The following is a 21,292-nucleotide window of genomic DNA, read 5'->3' on the forward strand; positions in this document are numbered from 1 at the left end:
AACTACTGCACAAGGCCCACAACCCTTTCAAGTGTTTAAATTAGGACCACATGTCCATGTGCAAGTAATATCTCAAAACCCACATTTGAATCACAAAAGTGCAACTGTATCAACCACCTATTCTTAATAAACGTAATAGTTTCTCAAGATACTAACCAACATAGGCCCGCTATGAAATTTCTTGCTTTTCACACAGAATGTAAACCTCAAGAACTTCTGTCAGGGAGTGTTTATGCCCATAGTCTTTCTTTACTCACTAGTGTTTCAAGTCTACCTACTGTATATCAGTGAAACCAGAGTACTGTAAGTTCACTCTAACTGCATTTTCCATGAAGCACTTTCACCAAAAGGAAATAGAGTATTAAACTAAGCAAAAGTCTGATATACTTTGCCTTGAACAGCGTACTGTAACTTGATCACTAGAACTCATTTGTCGGTACAAAAAAAATATACATACATATATAAATATATATATCAGATACAGAATGAAAAACTTTTATTAGAAAATGACAACAGCCAACGAGACCATTTCAGCCAGCATTTGAACCATACAGGAAAAAAAAAACAAAAACATGGAATTCCTTTTCAAAAGATCTTGGTAAACACCAGACAAAACCAGTATCATAGAAACTAAAAAGTGGTACTCAAGAACATACCAATACAGGAACAGCGTTCTCAGCAGCTTTCCACATGAAAGTAAATATTTTGTCCAGGGATTAGTGTGACATCTTGGACTGATTCTTATAAATCCTTAATAATCGACAGAGACCTCCCATGAGCTGTTCTCCAAAGGCTTTTTGTAAAATTGCATCCTTCCAAATAGGCGAGAACGTCATCTCCAAACTTCAGAAAAAAACCTCAATTCCTACTATAATAAACCTTAAACTGCCTTGCGGTGGTACTCTGGAGGGGCAACTTCATAGTCACTTGCATTGAAGAGTGATGCAGAGTTCTTTACAAGGTACCTAGAGCAGAGAAAACATAATTAATTTCATGCTGTTACACATGAATCAAGTCACAGATTTGTGAAGTCTTGGCCACTCACTTGAGGAAGTCTTGGAGATAGCTGAGCAGCAGGGCCAGGCTCTTCTCATCCAGCGGAGTGTATGCCAGCATGGCTCCAATTCTCACTGTCAAAACCAAAGACAAGATAGAATAAAACACACTACCTCTTCTGCATTGCTGTTGATAGCTCTACAAACACTTCAAATACAGATTAGACCAACGCCATACTCTTTTAAATATGTTCCCTGGACTGATTTATGTTGTTCAGGGTGCTGTGGCTAAAAACCAACTTCACCTATAATCCTAGGAACAAGCCTCAAACATATGTTTATCTGTTGTTTTTGGATAGATGACGTCCGGATATTTCATTTGCACCAATTTAGCTCTCTTCCATCACCTTCAGTGTTCAATGCAGGCCCACATACCATCAGGCTAGGAAGGTGTTGTGAGGACTGAACTGCTACTAAGATGACTTCACCATGTAAATTACATTTGATTTGTTAAGTAAACTGTACAATTTTACTCACTGAAATTGCAATGAATTTAAAAAAATATCCATGGAGCTTGAGGGTTTTCATCTGGAAAAGCAATTTTTTGCATGTCTAAAAATCCAGAAGTCTAGTTGCAAATTAAATGTTTTACAGTAACAGTCTGAAACATGTCATGTCACTGTTCATACAATGTTAGTAAAATGTTTCCTAAAAGGATAAGTTTCCTGTTTGTTTGTTTTTTCCTGAAAGATGGGGAGTTATGTATCAGGTGTATGTCATTTTCTAAAACAAAAAGTTTGTGACAAAGATGTTGAGCTCTCAAACCAGATTCTTGTTTTTTTTTTTTTTTTTTTTTTTTTTTGCACAATTTCATTTTGCACGTCATGTCATATAATTACTTCACATGGGTCTCAGACAAAAAAACATTTGCCTCCTCTCAGTAACCACTGATGTTTCTAGCCATGCTCTGTTGAAGCTGCACGAGCCTATAATGAATAATACAGCAATGTGCTGCTGCACTGGTGTTTGTACCGAAGAGTCTGAGCAGGTGAGGAGCCCCGTAGATTTGAGACATGGATGTGTCCGGGTGGTTGGCCAGGATGTCTGCATACTGTGGCCTCTCAAATTTGTAGAGAAGTTGTGTCCCCAGCATGACGTTGAAATATTCCCGGATGCCAGCAACCACCTCGTTCACAGCAAATTCCCTGGGCAGAGGAGACAAACAAGTTTAATTTCCATGAAAGATACTTTGATGGAATACATCACAGATGAGACTTTACAAAAAAACAAAACAGCAAACAGACAGACGCTATTTTCAAGGAACGAGAGGCTGTTTACTTGCTGTCAGAGTTTCCTCTTGATTTCTTGTAGCTTGCATAATCTTCAAGAACTGAATCAACGTTCTTTTTGGCAGGCAGGTGGAAAAGCTGGTGTTTAAAAAAAAACAAAAAACAAGCAAACAAAAACACACTTTAGAAACATTATAGCATGAAAACATTCACAAAAAAGTGATTAATTGGTCACTAGCCTGCTTTTGCCGTGTGATCAGGTCCCAGTCGTCCACAAGCCATGGTTTCAACTCTTCAGGGATTTTTACTTTAACCTCCACTCGATTTATGTAGGTCTCCTCCTAGACACACAGGAGTATATTCTTAACCGTTTGAACAATTTACTCAAGTACTTTCTGTGCAGCTCAGCATTAACTGCCTTTATTTGGCCAATCACAGAGCCACATATCACAAAAAAAAAATCACGAGTAAAAATATGAAGCAGATTTATTAACATACACTTTCAACAGTTGGGTCGACACGTGCCCTCTTCTTTCGTGGAGGGTGGGCAGGGTCTCCCCCAGAGCTTGTCCCTTCTCCTGCTCCTGGAGCTGGAGGCACAGAAGGACAGGAGGAAGACACACAATCGATCATCATAATCATAAAAGGAATACAAATCGTCACAATGATCGTGGTGTCAGTATTTTTTGCCAATTGCAGATAATAATCAATTACAATTCCCATGGTATCTATAACTGGATTACACTTGACAGAGTGGAGCCTAAATGTCCCTGCATTTAAGCACCGTCAACATGTGAAAAGACAGAATTTCAATGATACTTACTCTTCTGTTTGTTCTTTTTGGTTTTCCTACAAGAGAGGAAATTACTTAGATGTGTTTAAATTCCACAAAACAAAAGCAAAAATATTAGTAATGTAAAACAACATGGCGTGAGTTGTCACAGCAAATGGCAGGTGTACTGCAGAGCTTTTGGATGACGAAAACGACTGACTTCCACTCACACATCATTTTTCTGCGATGCAGCAGGGATCTTCTTATTCGGTGCAACTCCCCTCATTCTTCCTTCCACATAATGGTCTCTTAAAACATAAACCACAATAAAATAAGTTCTATACCCTTGAAAATAATTTTAAAATATGACATTTATACAAGGCAAAACCATCAGTCTGTTCTCAAGGATTATTTTGGGGGGTTTTAGAGACAGGGTGGCAAAAGTTGCCATTGTTTCCTGAAGGATGTGATGTCAGATTATACAAAGAAACATTTGCAAGACACTGGAGACAATTTCTGGGTGTATGATGGTGCTTTAAACGGGTGTGTGTGTGTGTGTGTGTGTGTGTGTGTGTGTGTGTTTCCAGTCAGAAAGCAAATATCTGGAGGTGACTATAAACAGTGCCAGTGTGACAAAGGAGAGGCTTCTTCATGCCTGGTTTCTTTAATCTCACAGCAAAAATGTAACATCACAACAGAAGGAAAGGACTTACTGATTAGCCCTCTGAAGCTCTTTCTGTTTCTGCAGGTTACTGTCCACATACTTAAGCACTCGGCTTTCAGGAACCCATTCGTCCCAACTGTAAAGCGCAAAAGACCAAGACAGGAATCAAGCACTTGTGTAATTTTTAACCACACAAATATAAACTACTTGATTTTTCTGTATTACTGAAAACTTACTTCTTATTCCACCCACTGTAATGAATGAAGTATTTGATTTGCTTGTCCTTGATGTTTATTTTTACACACTGTGAAGAGAAGCACGGTTAATTGTCAAAACAGATTCACAGGTGAGGAGCACATGATCAGGAGAGACAGACACTAAACTAGACATCCTAGTGGCCTACCTTAGCTTCGTAGAGTAATGGCCCATGAAAACACAGCACTCTTTCACCTGAACAGAGTGTCAGTGAATTAAATTTAATCAGTCAGTCGATCAAAAAGGTCAGCATGAGAGCAGTCTGAGTGCAGAGGAAAAAAAAAAAGCTATGCAGCCAAGTTGAGAACTTGCACATGGATAAGCTCATGCCTAGGTGTCCCCATACATGGCTGGAGGAGCCTAACACTCACTACTCTTTCATATCTACATCTATACATCTATATCATGTACACTTGTGTATTAGCAACAACACATAGGGCCTGTGCCTGCTGCTTGCACATTGGGACATGCAGGAAAACACACCTGGCCTAACACACTGAGCAAAGATGCGTTCACTGAGCCCAGCTGGCTCGGAGATCGTGGGCTAGCTGTCGGCTAAACACGGACACTGTGATCACCGAGGAGCTAACGCTGAATTATACAGTTTAACCACAAGTTAGCTAACATGTTCACCTACTGCCACACACAGCAGTGAAAAGTCAAAGTACTCGGCGTTAATTTGCCGGTGTGACGCTGCTGCGACGTGTCGACGTGTCGCAGCAACAATGTGTGAGTTTACTGACTGAAACTGGACCCTTTTTTATTCGCAGCAAATTCACCGAAAGCTAACGTTAGCTAGCTACTGTCGGGCGGGAGTGTGTGTGTGTGTGTGTGTGTGTGTGTGTGTGTGTGTGTGCATCGACCCTGCTAGCTACCCTTCATGACTGGCCGCTGGCTCTAGCATGGGGCTCCGCCAGATACAATATCAAGCATCAAACAGCTTCCTTTTTTACCTTCTTGAAATTTAGGTTTAGGGTCCTGTTTAGGCGCCATTCACAGATTAAACGATCAAAATATCTGAAAAATCAAATCCAGGCATCGCCAGCTCCCATTCCAGTCAGAAACGGCGCCGTACTCTTACGTCACGTCCCCCGCTGACGCATTAATGGTGCGACTAGTGTGTGTGTTCAAAATGCACCTTTAGTAAATGGTTAAGCATCACCTAATAATAATAATAATAATAATAATAATATATATATATATATATATATATATATATATATATATATATATATATATATATATATATATATATATATATATATATATATATACATATACATTTGAAAATCTTTATTTCAATAAACAAAGAAGATAACTTTACTTACAAGTCATTGAGAGAAATGTGGGTTAAAATAGAGAAATACAGCAAAAACAAAACACAACTAACAAAAAAAAGATAAAATAATGACAACAATAAAAATAAAGACATTAAAACTAGTTTTGTGAGGGAGAAACACGTTCCCTTTCCTTCATGAATGCAAAAAAAAAAAAAAAAAAAAAAGTTTTTTTGTACATTTGCATTTGTGAAAGTGGAATTTGGCAGGAGATAACATTTTATTAATAAGGAAAAACACATGATCATCTGTGTTACGATAAACAGAGCAACCAAATATAATGTTTCTATAGAAAACTGTGAAATCTGAGACAGCAGTGTCAGCTATGAAATTATTAACACCTTACCTTGCCCGTATGTAGCCTACTTTTACAAGATTAAAATAAGTGGGAGCAGACATATCTTTTATTTTTTATCACTCATTTGAGGAATCACATTTTTTTTTTTTTTGCCCACAGTCTTGAGTGTTAAAGAAAGCCTGAGGGTCCTTGGTTGTATCTGGATGAGTTCCATGTCAAACTCCACCCATTATTGTCAAGCCAGGTGATATTTTTCCCTGGGATGGTGAAGTCATCACCTAAGTGACTTATATTCATTCTCTACAGCCTTTCTTCAGTCGTAGCCATAACCCATATGGCTAACCCCTAACCTTAACGTAACCCGAACTCTAGCTTTCACCTAACCCTAACAATCAAAATGACCAATTACATGACTTTGCCATCCTAGGAAAAACATGCCATTGGGGAGGGCGAGGCTAGGTGTCAAAGGTGGGCTGAAGGTAAGTTCCCACCCCTCCTGCATGCAACGTGCAGCAATGTTTCAAGACAAAATTTGAAATAAAACTCAACAGACCATATAAATATTATCCCATGCTCCAGTTTGTTGTTTTTGTTTGTTTGTTTGTTTGTTTTTGTGTGTTGGCCTCAAGTGGTTTCCAGAGGACAGCATCGCAATAAAGACCAGTTCTGCAAAATGATGAGCTGTAATGACAAAATCATATTTATCTCAGCAAAATCTCACAAGATTTTAGGCTACTCACTAATAGAGCCTCTGTAGTGCTCCACCTTATACTTTAATGGTTGACAGCGTCACAGAATCTCCCTTCATTTTGAGTCTCCTACCAGACACCCAGCCTAGCTCTGCGGCGTATCCAAAAATTTCATCTGTTGTGTCTAGAATCTGTTGGAGCCGTTCTCACGGTCTGGGGGTCACGGCTCTGACTCCACCACCAAAAGGGACTACTTCTACCTTCACTTTCCATATTCCTCTTTCCATCCTCGCTTTCATTTTCCATTCCCTGATGCTTCTCCAGTTGCTCGTTCGTTGTTTTTAATGTTGCTGTCGTTGGAGATCACTACACTGACCACCTGTTTTGTGTCTCTTGGCCAGTTCACTACACCAGCTGGGTACCTAATGACCAGTAGGGTGCACGTGCTCATGGCTTAGAGCTTGTTCTTTCCATTGAGGACATGTCTTAGTCTATAAATGCATTTGGACGTTGCTCCTCACCCCTGTGGAGTCTGTTGTGTTTCCTACTGGTAGTTCAGACAGCCTCTTTCCTCTGCTCACGGTACGCCTGCAGGTCTCCAGTCCAAAAGACCAGCTGTGGATCCTGGTGAGGTGGACCAGTGAGTCAGTGTCTCCCACTTGTGTCTCTTTCCGATAAGCTGGGACTGGTCACAGCCCATGCAGCTTATGTGTTGCCTTTTGTTTCTTTTTCCGCTGTATGAAGAACCAACTGTGAAGGGTATGAAACACCTCATAAAATGTTTTATGCTTAATACGTTTGCAGTCTTAGCAGTGCCCTGAGTGTCCAGTTTGGTGTACAGGTTGGTGTCATCCATATCGAGGAAACAGACGATGGTAGCACTTTGCTTGAGTTGAACTGAGTTCTTGATGAAGGCTCTCACTCACTGTTTTCTTGACCTTTTATAGTGCAAGGCATTCAAGTAGTCATAATGTGGCATTAAGTCTTTGTTGTAGTGGCTTTCAGTCCTTTTCGACACTGAGCTTTGATGTTCTGTGATGTTTCTCTCTCCCATATTAGCGACTCCACCTCTGTTCAGTTTCAGATTTTGCTGGGTCTGTGGGCCTGCTGTGGGTGGGTTAGTGCTCTACAGCTGGGAGGACGCTTTGGATGGTTCTCTAGAGAGCAGAGAGTTTATCCTTTTGGCCTCTGCTTCTTTAGTCTCACTGCCAAAACCATAAGCTTTTGTTTAATGGTCTCCAGGGCCTCACTCGTGGACGTCCCGCCGTATTTCTTCCGTTAGATCTTCTTCAGTTTTGGTGATAGTGGGGATTGCGCGCAATGTTACTACATCTGCTTGGTATAATTTGGGGAGTTTCAGCATCTCACATTCCAGGTTGTACTTCCAACATCTCCTGGGCATCATACTGATGTGTTGTTTGTAATACATCCATCTTAATTTGTGGTAACAGTTTCTCCTTGACTATGTTTGAACTCTGGGTATCTGTTTTGTCTGTGAACGTTTCACTCCAGTAGCCAGGGGCGTCGTAGTGGGGGGAAAAGCAGGACTGATTATCCAGGGCCACAATGGGGCAGGGGGCCCTCGAAAGGCCTGAAATAAAAAGGTTTGCCTATTGGCCGGCTATACAAGGGCCCAATAAGATTTCTTTTCATGGGGCCCAAAATCCCTGGTGGCGCCCCTGCCAGTAGCTCCCTTATCATCAGACTCTCCTGGTTCTCTAACATCTGCAGACCTTGTTAATCCAGGTGACATCCATGCCGGTATGACTCTTTGTTTTTGTGTATCTCATAGACAGTAGTGTCGCACCCAAAGGTGTTCCACCTGAGGTTTTAATCAGTCTCCCCATTGCCAAAGCTCATACGTGCCAGTATCATTGCTACCAAACGCTGCTATGCCATGTCTATCCCACTCTGTTTAACTAATTAAGGAAAAAGTCCTTATACACGCACCAAACATGGCTCACGGTAATTCTCCATGATTCTTAGCTTATGTTGTAAACTGCGTAGAGTATGAGGTTTATGGAATTTATTACAGTAGCACAGCTGGTATCAGGTAAGTTATCAGTCACATTTAAGTAACTTCAACTGGCGTTCAAGTGCTTTGATCTGTCAAGGTTTCTGTTTTTCATTTTGGACTTCTATGTCCCGAACGCTGCCAATTTAATGCTCCATGCTGGCTGATAAAATCGAATACTAAGAACTGTTTACAAAGGCTCTGACCTTTGGCACTAGCGTAGACTGTTAAGGAGGTAGGAATGCAGCGACCTGCGAAAGTCTGGTTCATCTGGTCAAAAGTTTATGTATTTTTCTGTGTTCATCTGGAGACAGTTCACATCTGGAAGGTCCACAGACAGGCTCATAATTCTCCTGCAGCGCTCAGTAACTGTGTGTATCTTAATTGTTAAGCTGTTAAGGCCCAGTGGAGAAAGCAGTAACAGGTCAGCAGTGAAACAGTGTCAAAAATAAATAAATAACAAATAAAAAAATAATTAAGGAACTCAAGATCCTCCCTCTGATTTGTATTCTGTCCTCTACGGACCTTACCAGTGCAACCTGACCAGAGGTTCCCTGAGGCTTAACCAAAAAAAAAAAAAGCTGCTGATTGTTCTTTACACCAGGACCCTCGGCCCAAATCACCGTTTAGGGGACACCAGCCAGATGGCAATAGGCCGGTCGAGATGTCTCTACTGGGATTGTAGTTAAGGACACAGATCCTCCATTAATCCTGAAACAGAGCATCCCACACCTGTTCAGCAGCCACTTTTTTTTTTATCTGGTGGCCACAAGCTGTTTGAAACCTGTGGCACAGAAAAAAAGAAAGTAAGTAGGTAAAGCCTGACATGCTGGCACTGTTTGCATTAACAGTTGATATTTTAGTGTCAATGATTTATAATTATCTGTCTCTCTTGGGCTGCATCCAGCACATTTAACCTGAGGACCCTTAAGTATTCTCACAATTTAACAGTACCAAAATAAATATGCAGTAATGTTCAGAATTTCAGGTCATGAGTGGCTATGAGTGCTATGTTTAAATTGTTTACAACACAGCGTAAAGTTCAGGATTTTCTTCTGTAAATTCAAAACAAATTTCACTACATTCTGTAAAAGAGGAAGACATAAGTAGCTGACTGGGACTATTCTTAGACCAACTACAAAGATACACTTTCTTGTATCTGTTTAATTCATACAAATATCAAACAGCACAGTAGACCTTGTAACGGGTCAAAATGATCAAAGCCTCTATTGTGTTATTGACATCATTTGATAGCAAAACAGACAGAAAACAGAACGGAAAATGTTACAATGCATGTCAAGCAACAATGACATCTTTAAATAGCATTAATTATATAATTACAAAAGAAATATCACATACAATGACAGCAATGCATATCCACGAATCAAACAAATGCAGAAAATATATATGATAATAAATAATCCTAATTGTAAGCACAAGTCAATGAAAAGAAAAAAAAAAAGGAAGGATGGGGGGTGGGGCTAAAACAACATATTTGGGCCAAAATGCATTGTGATACACTCAATACCTAAGCTATCACAGTTATCTTATAGGTATTTTGAGGCTGTTGCAAAGACACTGAACAACAAAGTCGGCTATGCCTCCTATGGCCTCACAAAGGAACAGCATAGTGGAGTCAAACGAGTGAGCTTTCAGGTGATTAGCAGAAGCCGCAACAGCAGGCATGCAAAGCTGAACATTATGCCTTAAGTGTTAACTAGATCTGTGAACCCTTAACTGGTCAAAAGAGCCTTTTAAAAAAAAAAAAAAAAAAAAAAAAATGCAAGTGCTAAAATCAAACAAAGACACTGTGAAATGTCATTTATCAACTTGCACTCAGACCAAATCTAGTGCTGTTCAAATAAAGGTTTACTGTAAGTGGACCAGAAACTAGCCTTGTCTTGTTTGGAGTGGACATTTTGGAATTAAGTCTGAGATTCACCAACTGATACTGTAATATCCTACAGTGTAATACACAATATACAACAGCTGTACGTGAGAAAAATAACTTTCATATTTCTCAATCCTACATTTGCATAATGGTCCAAATACGTAATTTGATGACAGAAGGCTGTTTGCTAGACCAATGCCAATCATTCCCACATTGAAAAAGCATGTTCCTACAATGCTGACTAATTTCCCATTTATATGTATATTAAGTACACTCTGAACTGTGAAATAGACTTGATATTTGACTTGACTGAAAGAGGCAAGGATGAATTCAGCTGGAAAAGAGTGCAGTTATGACAACAGAAGGATCTAGCATTCGCTTTTCGCATTTCTAGTGGCAACAGCTCCTAGGGGAACAGGGAATACTTTTTAAACAGCATACATCCAACATAACTTACATCATAAATAATTCCTTAAAAATAATAAAATGACCACAGAATGAATGTCTGAAAGAAAAAAAAATCTACAGTGATGGCAAAAAATGGCCAGATCGTTCTGCTGTCAAAACATTTTTGACAGGAATTATGCCATTTAGAAAATAAAGAAAGTGTTAAACATTCTCCTGTTGCTTGCCACTTCCACACTTATATCAATGCCCATTTTCTTTATATTCTAAATATAATGATCCATAAGGTGTCACCTCATAGGGTTCTGTGCACTTACATTATATAGAAATAATGCCATTGACATGGAATATTGAAACAAAACTGTAAAAACCAAGTACAAAAGGTACAATATAATCAAAGGACCACATGAAGAGGTGTGAAAAAGTCTTCAGTATTCACAGAAAAATATCAACTGAAGTAACTCACTGGACAAGAAGCGTCCTAAGTTTATATACATATGATAAGTAAAATTGAAAATAGATTTTCCTCTCTGTACATAGCACTGTATTCTTTCATCTTCCTCTTCTTTATTTACAAATAACTCCTTTTCTCGAGTTCTCCCTTGAGTTGCATCTGTGCAGTTTTGTGTGGATCTAGTCAAGAGAGATAACGTCAGATATGGAGCCATAAATGGCCGCCGCTGCCGCTGCTTCTGCTGAGGACCTCGACAACCCTGAGATGGAGTGGCTGTCCCTGTCTCTGTCCCGTTCTCTGTCCTTGTCACGGTCCCGCAGACTGCTGGAAGACACCAAGCTACTGGTGCTGCCACTGTTGCTGCCTCCGTTGGTGGCTGCCAGCGTGCTGCTCCCAGGGGTGCCCGGCTGCTCCAGGAACATCTGAGAGGAGCTGTAGGGCAGGAAACGGTTTAGGAGCAGGTCGTGGTCCTCTGGGGCTGAGGCTGAGGCAGATGCAGCTGCGGCGGCGGCCATCACCATGTTGTAATGCTGATGGGAAACAAAGAGTGAAGATTACACAACAGCAGAAAATGAACACATGGCAGTATGATGCTGCCTATTGGCACCGTATTCAGGTTTGACTGTGTGTGACAAAACATACCTGATTGTCGCCTTGGAGGAAGGAGAAGAAATTAAGATCTGTACAGAAATGAAAAAAGGTTCAGTCCATTTACTTTTAAAAACATATCCTTTATTTTTGGGAAGATACTTGCCACATTTAAACATCAATTACAATGCAAGTAACATTTGTGTTTAAGTAGCTGCCTTACCTGGCAGGTCATTAGGTGTGTGGTAATAATGGCGGTAGTCCTGGATAAGAGGTGGAGGAGGGGGAATGTAACTCGTCTCCACAGGAGGCATGCTGGGAGCTCTGGTCACGGGTGAAGCCTGGCTGTGCAGGTTCAATACTCTGAGTAGAGTCGACATCACATAGGCACAGTGACAGGAGGGAGGGGAAAAAGTACAGAATATAAACTTATAGCTCTCAAAAAAGGAAACTTGATTCTTATTTAGTCTGTGGTCTGAAGACTTACCCCTTATTTACAGGCGGAGAGACAGGAGACAGTGAGGGACAGGCCCTTTTAGGAGGCGGCTCGTCATCTAGCTCATCTTCTGAGGAGCTTTCCAGTGTCAGGTCGATCACATCCACTTTCTTGCTGCTGTCATTCGATGAGCTGTGCTTCTGCTCAGACGTTTCTGTCCTACATGAATCTACAGAGAAACAGTTAAGAAACTCAGTTTGCAAAGTTTGTAAATCACAATCACACACACACACATTCAGAATTTGAGAGATGTTTGCTACATACCAGAGTCAACCCCGTTATATGAAGCAGACACTTCCTGCACCTCTTTCTTTGACCTCATGGGAGACCAGTTTCCATCTTCTTTGAATTGGATTTCATCACAGTCAGAACAGCTATTCAAAATTTCCATGAACAACCTGTGAGGACAGCAACATATTGCAATTATGAAATGGGGAACATCAGAAATATGAATACTTTAGCATACACATTACATCTCTGCTGAAACTACAGCAGGGTGATGGGGCTTTAAAACTCAAAATATCTGTGATGTCTCTCCACTTACTACAGCTCCAAATATAGCAAAAGTGATTTGTTTCCCAAGACATTGCTTTTCTTAGGGAACGTGCATGCTGCCATGTGGGATTCTGGTACACTTCATACTAAATGAAGATAATTTTGGGGCGGTGCAAAAGGTTTGTAGTTTTGCCACTTCTCTCAGGCAAACATGACTAATAACTGTAGACACTTTGAACCTAAAACATGTCTGTACAACAAAGGCCATAAAACATTTCATGGCGACTAAATCCTCATCTGCAATTAAAATCATTCAAGCTCTTTTTCTGCAGTCATACATATACAATTTATGTTTAATGTACAGTAATTGTACATATGAAGAGTTAATTTGCAAAGGCACATAAATCGTATTCCTGATTTTTTTTTTTTTTTTTTTAAAAAAGCAAACACATATGCAGCATTATGCATAGGCCTTCCGGCATGATTTTTCTGATTGACATTAGCATAATTAGAGATTTTTTTTTTTTTTTTAAAGAACTCTTCATGTGCACCTCATATAATTCTATATTTCTATTATACATGTTTAGCACTACTATTTGATGCTGTCACTTCTTAAGTAAACATAAGAGTTATTGTAAACCAGAGTTAAATGTGTAGAATAATGCTTGGCCAATAAATCCTGATTCTGCTTCTCATCTGGGTCCATTACACACACTCGCACACACTCTCACACACATAAACACCTAAGTTATGGTCTGGCAATAAGTGGGCAGGGCAGCAACGATCTCTTGTATCTGTTACTTGAATTAATTTCTCATGAGACCTGTCCCGTGGTTTGGACAGCAGCGATGACGCGTCTACCTCCACCAGATTTCAATCCGTTTTGACAAACAAAGTTGAACCCTGACAGATGTTTTCATTAACATCCATTTAGCCAATTAGAGGTTTCCTACGCTTGTTTTAGGAAAAATAGTAGCCAACACTAAGTCAGTGCAGCGTAAACCATCATATTGTTGTAGAACCCACCATCAAAGAATTAGAAAATATGAACAAAGAAAGCCTTGTATAACAGGATTATTATGTGTACTTTATAATCTGTTTTTTTTTTTCTATTAAGTGGCAACGCTATGAGTAAAGCCTTCTTGCCATGTTTTCTCTTTACTGCAACATTGCCAAGCCCATCATGTTAATATGCAGCACAACAGACAGAAATCAATAATTCTGTCCATTGTCTTATGGATCAGTGAGGCCGCCCTTAAAGGGGAAGCAACAGAGACACAGAGAAACATTTAGTGGATTATGTTCCCCTAGAAAAATACACTGAATATATTCTCCATATTAACATTTTTTTTTTCATATTGTTCATGAAACAATTTATTGGAGAACGTACGATTCTCCCAGCACCAGCTGGCACAGTGGGGCACTTACCCGTCAATAATAAGGTGCTCGTAAGGTGCCTTCTTGTCACAGACTGGACACACCCAGGTTGGCTTCTTCTCATTCATTTGGATGTAAAGTGTGGCATCGAAGCACTGAAGGTGCGAGCATGTCAGTGCTCGACATGGGATCGTTAACCTCATCTTCCCAAGCTGGGGAAAAAAAACACAATCAAATAAATATAATTTCTCAGTACTGCATGAAATACCATCCCTTTTGAAACATCAACTTTTGCAATAATTTGATAGGACAATGCCACTGTGTTCTTCCTGGGTCAACAGAGGCACTGACCCCCTGCAACCTTGTGACCTCTTTGGGAGAAAAAAGAACCGCCTGTGCAGATAAAAACATTGTTCTGATTTATCTGTCAACGTCTATAATATATCTTTTGTGGCAATGCAACTAACACTGATCCCGGGTTAAACTGTTCTGTAAATAACACCCTTTAACAAAAACAGTGTATCTTTTCTTTGTGTGTTTGTTTGTTTGTTTACAGGCATTCTATAAGCTATTAAGTGTGCTTGTAAAGGCTATGACTGTAACAACATTGCTTTCGTTCTAAATGAAGATACTTACAGGACATAGGAGAGAGACTCGTAGACTGGTAGTGGCAATCTCACTCTCCGGATCAGCAGTTAATTTCTCTTTGACTGCGACAAGGGAAATAAGCAAAAAGTAAACATTAACTACAAGAACTGTCTCTGTTCAGTGGGTCCAATGAGTGCTTGCTATTTAGCAGGAGAAATGGATTCATTACTCTTACTCCCCCCGAATTAGCAATCTGCAAATTTTCATCTAAAAATCCTAACATCAGACAAAATAACGCATCTACAAGAAAAACACAATAATGAGATTAATCCATACAGAATAAATAGCACAGTGATATACACAGCGGAGGAAAACTTTTGCGATGTATCTATGTTTGTTGTCCTGCAAATGTGTGCATGAGTGGTGAAAAAAACACTTAAAACTGTACATAAAACTGCTGTATCAATGTCACCCATCCAAAATTATAAATGTTGTATTTTTGTTCTTGTCATCTACAATGCTTATTTTCATAAAAACACACTATTCAAATGATTAGGAAATAAATAACTGGATTTTATTTAAATCTTATATTTAAATTAGAAGTTTTCATTTTATATTATAAACTACTGAAACTACATTTAACAAGAACACATGACCATATCACGATAAAATAAGGATTTACCTTCACCCAAAGCTCATTTTTATTTAATGGAGCTTGAATGCCTCATAATGTAACTCGATACAACCTAATGACCATGAGCCAACAGCGGTGCGGATAAAGTTGCAGCTCAGTGAAACCTGGGTCTCAGGAAACTGTGACCCTGTTTCAACTCGGAGCCGGTTATGATCCTCATCCTTGTTCTGTCCTGACTTCGAGGCTGACTCGGGTGAGATGCACCGTCATGTTAGCGAGGCTATTACCACTGGTGTGACTCGGGAAATAATTGCTACAGTAGGAACATTTGCAAGTCATTTTTTCGCAGTGCTGCACCTTAGTCAACAAAAGCTAGGGACAGCCGTTGATTACTAACAGTGACAACAAGAAAAGAGATGGTCAGTTGTAGTCACCCCATGTTGTGAAAACACTGGTTGTAGTCGCTATAGATACGCAATCAACTGAATATGTCATTTTCAAAGTGATGGGAAAATAAAAATAAGGTTAATAAAATCCCTAAATCCCCTTTTGTCCTGGAAATGTGTTGCAGGAGATGTTTGTTCATCCCAGACACATTTGTTTCCATCCCTGTGGACAATGGCATCATCTACTGGCAAAAACCTAATAGAAACCCTGTTGAATGTGCTATTCTTCTCCACCATGTACGCAGTTAAGGACACAACATTTGCTTCATGTTTATATTTTAAAAAATATGAATCAGCCACTTACTCAGAGCTCTGGAGTGGTCAGGATTTCGAATTCCTTTGGCCCGTAGTCTTTGCAACAACACTGTAGAGGACTGTTGTCTTACCAAATACACAGCCATGGAAAAACTCTGACAAAAGACAAAACGGTAATGAGTAAACAGCGTCATGCCAGATTCAGCCTGGACTTGCTATGACACTTATGACATAAAGGCTTTGCAAATACTCTGATCTGGATCTCTTTACCCTCCCAATTTCTGAGGTCCATGACACCACAATTGTGTTGGGGACTGTGGTGGATAATCGAACGAGGGAGGTTATGTTGATGGGGCGACTGGGCCTTTTTGGTTCAACTCCATTTTTGGTTGGAGGAAGATATCCCTGTGGGGGGGAAACACATCATACATCAGTGCCTCTGATTCCCAGTAACTGGTGGTGCAATACACTGTAAATATTGCAAGACAGAAAGACTAACAGTACACTATCAAGACTCACCGGGAGATTACAGGGCTTGCCATTCACCTTCACACACAGATTAGGGGGGAAATGATCCTCCTGGGGACAGCTTGTCTCTGATAGACAAAATCTGGAAAAGCACAAAAGTCATTACATTGGAGATACATTCAAATACTGAGCCACGGATGTCAAACGCAATTTTTTCTCATAGTAAGTTGACACTCTCACAACAAGGTTGGTTTGCTTGCTTATTTTACCATTTCAGATGTCTCAAATAAAGCCATCTCCATCTGTGATATAGGATGTCACCAAAAATATTTGGACAGGCACTTCTTAATGGATGGCTTAAGTTTGCAGGCATTTTCATCCATACTGTGAATTTATAATTCTGCAACCAAAAAATGTCAACAAATACTTGGTATCTTATGTTCAGATGTTCTTCCAGACAAGTGTCAAAGCAGTCTCAAACCATTATTATCCTTCTTTGAAAACAGAAAAAAAAAATATATATATGTTTGATATTCTTTTTTCCTCACCATTTTCTAATGAACTCTATATTGAACCAAAAAACAAGAGTGATTTATGTTGAATTTAATTCTATGGTGTTGTTTAATAACACTGAGTGGCTTTAAGCAAAGTTAAAACAAAACAAGACAAAAAAAACAACTCTTCGCTCAGATATTAGGAGAATGTATATTACTCTATTATATTAGGAGAGTATGCTGAACATACCTTAACTGGACTTGAACAGCGAAGTCACACTTGTTCCCAGATATGTCCCTAGCAAATGAAAACAGATGTCAGGTGAAACTGGTCATGTTGTGTTGGCGTGCATGAGCAGCGTAACACTTTACTTAGTGCAACTCTGAGTAATCATGCATGTTATTGTGACAGAAACAATTCAGTTTTTCACTTAATGTCATCACTTAATAAGCTACAGTTAACAAATTACAATCCTTTTGTAATATTTCCTTCTTTCTCGTGTGCTCAACAAGACAACGTGCGAGGTAGAGTCTCCTCACTTACATGGAACTGCTGATCTGTTGAACTTGTTGCGGTGTTAATGCAAAGGCATAACATGTTTCTTGGAACCGCTGACTGTTGTCTGAAGCTATGTGCAATGATACAAAGACACATAAAACAGAAAAAAAGAGAAGGACAGTGAGAAGCTGGAAATTTCAGGAGAAACTTCAAAGGTGTTACTGCCAGATCTATATCAGCTCATATCAAACTTGTATGGAACAGATCACAGGTCTTTAAAGAGACTACATCTACATCAAGCAGGCGGCTCTGTGAACTGTAACCTTCGTCTGAACTGTGTTTTGTGTTGTTTCAAAGCTTAATCATTAGCACTGAACAGGACCAAGCATGGTTTTGTCAAGACATAGACCAGACATCTATGTGCTCTGTCGCAGGCTACATGAGTCCAGTGTCACTACACAGACAGCTGAGCAGGAAGCGCTGGACTCACCCAGGCTGGTTGGCTTGATGAGTTCATCCAGCATATCGTAGAACGGCAATCTCTGTAGCTTGACATCAGGGTGTACAGGGTGCAGGGCGGAGGGGAGGTGAGGCAGACTCAGCTCATGCTTAGGTCCAAGTAAAGAAACAGGCAGCAGGGGCGAGGGGGAACCATGGCTGTCAAATCCCAGCTGGGCAAGGCCAGCAGGCAGGCTAGAGGCGGAATGGACGCTGGGCAAGGCTAGGTCCACTGGCGACACCATTTTGGTGGGGAAACGTCGTCTATAGAGCTCTTTGATCTTCATCTGCACTGCAGGGCTGCAACCAGCTTTCAGGAGGTGGAGAGCTTTGGTCAAGAGTTCGTGTTTCCGCCCGTGCTTATTCCGCCCTGCATACCCCAACAACACCTGGAGCTCCGAAACTCGAAGGCTCATTACCATTTGCTGATAAAAAAAAAAAAAAATGAAGAGGGAGAAAAGTGGCTTACTGTACAACACCTTGGAAAGCACTGTTTCATTAGATTATGTAAAAGAACGTGTTTTTAACTTCTCCCATTTTGACATTAGGATTTACAGTATTAGTCCTAAATATTTAGTTGATGTCTTTCTTTTAGAAATCATTCATTGTCTTGAAAAGACATATTTAGGTACCTATTCACTTCCCATGCGTTTCCCATAAAATTATTATCATTTTTTTTTGTTTTAGAGTATTTGAAAACCTTATTTTCTATTTTTTCTTGCAATAATAGTATCATGATGAAGAAACTGACAATGACAGCTTGATTATACAGTGACATTACAGAACAAACATAATGTAATACAACATAAGATAATACAAAGGGTAGAACCAAAAACTGTAAAAGAGGTAAAGACTGCACAATTGCTTTATTAAGAGATTCTCTGTCAACTTTTTCAAAACTGTAATTCATACAGCAAAATTTATGGCCAGGTTGCTCATTGTATGACTACACGGACCATGCGGCAACCAAGCCACACTACAACTAGGGCTGACTGATAATATCTTCACACAAGACTAGATATATGTGAAATTTTGAATATCGTAATATTGCAATATAGCTTAGGTGTTGTCTTGAGGCTGCATTACAATAAAAGGATGCAAAACTTTGAGCTTATTAGAATGATGTAGCTGGTCTATTATCTGCCTCTACCTGCTTGGTTATCATACCACCGTTACTAAAGACTGGTGTCAAAAACTTCCTGTGCGTAAATATCTTCTGAAAGCACAAACAATCATCCCTACGATATCACCATTAAACTAATATTAATTAGTATTTGATTAAAGAAATAGCTCTATTAGATTTTGTCTATATTGCTCAGCCCTAACCATGACGGTGGACACCTCTGAGGTGATGTGATGTTGGCATAAAAACAAAAAAAGTGCAATCAACAAATCCATAAGATAATGCTTGGTCACTTTGATTAATGCTCAAGCTCATCTCTGTCAAGTGCGTGGCACATTTGTCACAGACACTGATCTGCGACAAGTGAATTTGTTCAGTAGCGAACACTCTCATGGCACATCTGACCTGTTGCAAAAACGTGATGAGGTTTGTCATCGAGACAGCAATGGATCGGTTTAATGTGTTGCCACTGATGGAGTTAATGTGAACATGAATCTGGAGTGAACTCTGCAGATCACGTGTCAAGTGGTCCTGTGCTACAGCTCGGTAGGTGGGCTGCAGTGACGTTCAAAGGGGCAGAGGTCAGTCTAAGAGCTGAACAGGTTAATAAGATCATCATGAAAACGTTTTACAACGACAAGCCCTGTTCAATATTTAAAAATGACTCCGGTCGAAACATCTGACAACCAGCTGTAAAATGACAGAGAGGAGGAGCAAGACTGAATGAATTAGCTAGCTAGCCCACAGTGCCCTCTCACTGGGCTGCAAGATGCTGCTGTGTTCAAATTCAAACAATACCAAGACACATCGTTCATTTTATCCCTTGAGATTCCACAATCACCACCTCTCTGGGCTACATGATGAGCAGGCGGTGCATGTAGTGACTACATAACGTTGACTGTGTACCCAGCAAGAGACGATAACGTTAGCTAAACTGCGTTTCAATTCCAGGGAATAGACAGAGCCCAATTTTAGGATACATGGTGGTACGGCTAGCAAACTATCAATAAAGTCAGCAGGATAACTTTACACTGGTGTGGCGACCGACAGACCTACATGAGTGTGAGTTTTGTTTTCCTACAAGCAAGAGCTGGCCTTATTTGTAGATGAGCAACACAGCCTAAACACCGACTAACGGGACATCGGCAACAATAACAAAGCTAATGCTAGCGAGCTAGCCAGCTGGCTAACAGTTGATCCGGTCTCCAGTGCCTTGGTGTTTTCTGGCCATGTCACAGTTACTTCAGGATAACACCTCTCAAGTCACCGTCGTCAAATGGACGTGTTTCTTCTATTCGTAATTCAAACCCCTGGGCGTGAGACGTTTATTTGTCAAATGTAACGTTGGGATTCGCTTTACCTTCAGTTCCGCACTCTCCGCCATCTTGTTACTCTGGCTGCGCAGGCGCAATAGCTATCCCCAAGGGACAGCGAGGAGACCCGTCTGCGTGCTGCCGCCTCGTGTCTTACACTAGATGGCGCTGTTGCAGTGCAAAACAGGAGCAGGATGCGAAAGCTGCTAGATTAGATTTGCAGGCGTACAGGCTGCCCAGGCCGGGGTATCATACAGGCCTTCGGACCTGTTATCATCACTGTTAACACAGGCATCTTATTCATATCTAATTAGTTTGTGGAATAATGCTCTAATAATGCTAATAACCCGACTACTGGCTCAGTTTAGCTACATCATACTATATGGTGTAATAACAAAACGTCTGGTTTGTTCATCAGGCTACAGAGGACAAGAGTAATGCATGAAGTGAAGATATGACACTATATTCATCGAGTCACGCACTTGAATTTCTTTAAATAAAATGTTTTATTCATTAGCGTTCAAAACAAATATTACATGAACAAATAGTCTACTCTTATTAGGATATGTCTACTTACAACTTAACGGGTGTAATTTAGCCTACTAACTTCTGTGTTTGCAAAGTTTCCGAAACAAATAGTTTGTTGCATCGTATAAACATATTATATTTCAATGCACAGGCTATATGGTAAGTTCCATCATTCGTTTAAAGTGCATAACATCAAAAAAAAAAATATGTAAGCTATCGGCCTACAAAGATGAACACAGCAAAAGTAGTAGGCTAATTCACAATACTGAGAGGACTAAAGAGCAAGGAATTGGCTAATTGCTGCTGCTACCGACAACAGAATATGAAATAACAACCTCCAACTATTACAAGATACATACATTGTCATTGCACTTTGCCACCAAATAAATATCAATGGTATCATTTCAGTAAAACAAATTTCACCATA

At 40.0% G+C, this 21,292-nt stretch overlaps 2 protein-coding genes across 3 annotated transcripts; both read right to left on the reverse strand.

The window, feature by feature from the left end:
- Positions 1-474: 474 nt before the first annotated feature.
- morf4l1 (mortality factor 4 like 1) lies at positions 475-5,076 on the reverse strand. Of its 2 annotated transcripts, XM_030053556.1 has the most exons (12): positions 4,929-5,076; positions 4,124-4,170; positions 3,957-4,024; positions 3,770-3,856; positions 3,287-3,364; positions 3,108-3,133; positions 2,783-2,874; positions 2,524-2,625; positions 2,334-2,422; positions 2,028-2,200; positions 1,046-1,130; positions 475-965 (listed from the first exon to the last, which is right to left on the reverse strand). In XM_030053556.1, the coding sequence occupies exons 1-12, from the start codon at positions 4,966-4,968 to the stop codon at positions 881-883; spliced, it is 972 nt and encodes a 323-aa protein (XP_029909416.1). In that variant the 5' UTR covers positions 4,969-5,076; the 3' UTR covers positions 475-880. The 2 variants fall into 2 exon arrangements, with proteins under 2 accessions (XP_029909416.1, XP_029909417.1); XM_030053557.1 differs by lacking the exon at positions 4,124-4,170 and having other exon boundaries at positions 4,929-5,057.
- A 4,383-nt stretch (positions 5,077-9,459) lies between these two features.
- pias1b (protein inhibitor of activated STAT, 1b) lies at positions 9,460-20,473 on the reverse strand. Its single transcript, XM_030053555.1, has 14 exons — positions 20,385-20,473; positions 17,894-18,326; positions 17,449-17,533; positions 17,155-17,202; positions 16,462-16,552; positions 16,213-16,347; positions 15,992-16,097; positions 14,656-14,729; positions 14,071-14,231; positions 12,412-12,545; positions 12,139-12,316; positions 11,875-12,014; positions 11,706-11,743; positions 9,460-11,593 (listed from the first exon to the last, which is right to left on the reverse strand). Exons 1-14 carry the CDS (start codon positions 20,406-20,408, stop codon positions 11,243-11,245), a joined length of 1,998 nt encoding a protein of 665 aa, XP_029909415.1. The 5' UTR covers positions 20,409-20,473; the 3' UTR covers positions 9,460-11,242.
- Between the last annotated feature and the right edge of the window lie 819 nt (positions 20,474-21,292).

The sequence above is a fragment of the Myripristis murdjan genome, chromosome 6, assembly GCF_902150065.1.
Source record: "Myripristis murdjan chromosome 6, fMyrMur1.1, whole genome shotgun sequence".
Classification (NCBI taxonomy): domain Eukaryota; kingdom Metazoa; phylum Chordata; class Actinopteri; order Holocentriformes; family Holocentridae; genus Myripristis; species Myripristis murdjan.

What these genes read in the sequence shown, in the direction of transcription:
- morf4l1 (XM_030053556.1), bottom strand. Translation starts at nt 4,968, where the DNA reads ATGGCGCCTAAACAGGACCCTAAACCTAAATTTCAAGAAG. An exon ending in TCGACCCAACTGTTGAAAGT is followed by an intron (nt 2,626 to 2,782) that starts GTATGTTAATAA and finishes CTGTGTGTCTAG; the next exon opens with GAGGAGACCTACATAAATCG. An exon ending in AGAGGAAACTCTGACAGCAA is followed by an intron (nt 2,201 to 2,333) that starts GTAAACAGCCTC and finishes TCCTCTGCCCAG; the next exon opens with GGAATTTGCTGTGAACGAGG.
- pias1b (XM_030053555.1), bottom strand. Translation starts at nt 20,408, where the DNA reads ATGGCGGAGAGTGCGGAACTGAAG. An exon ending in TGACCACTCCAGAGCTCTGA is followed by an intron (nt 14,730 to 15,991) that starts GTAAGTGGCTGA and finishes CCCTTGTCGCAG; the next exon opens with TCAAAGAGAAATTAACTGCT. An exon ending in CACACCTAATGACCTGCCAG is followed by an intron (nt 11,744 to 11,874) that starts GTAAGGCAGCTA and finishes ATTTCTGTACAG; the next exon opens with ATCTTAATTTCTTCTCCTTC.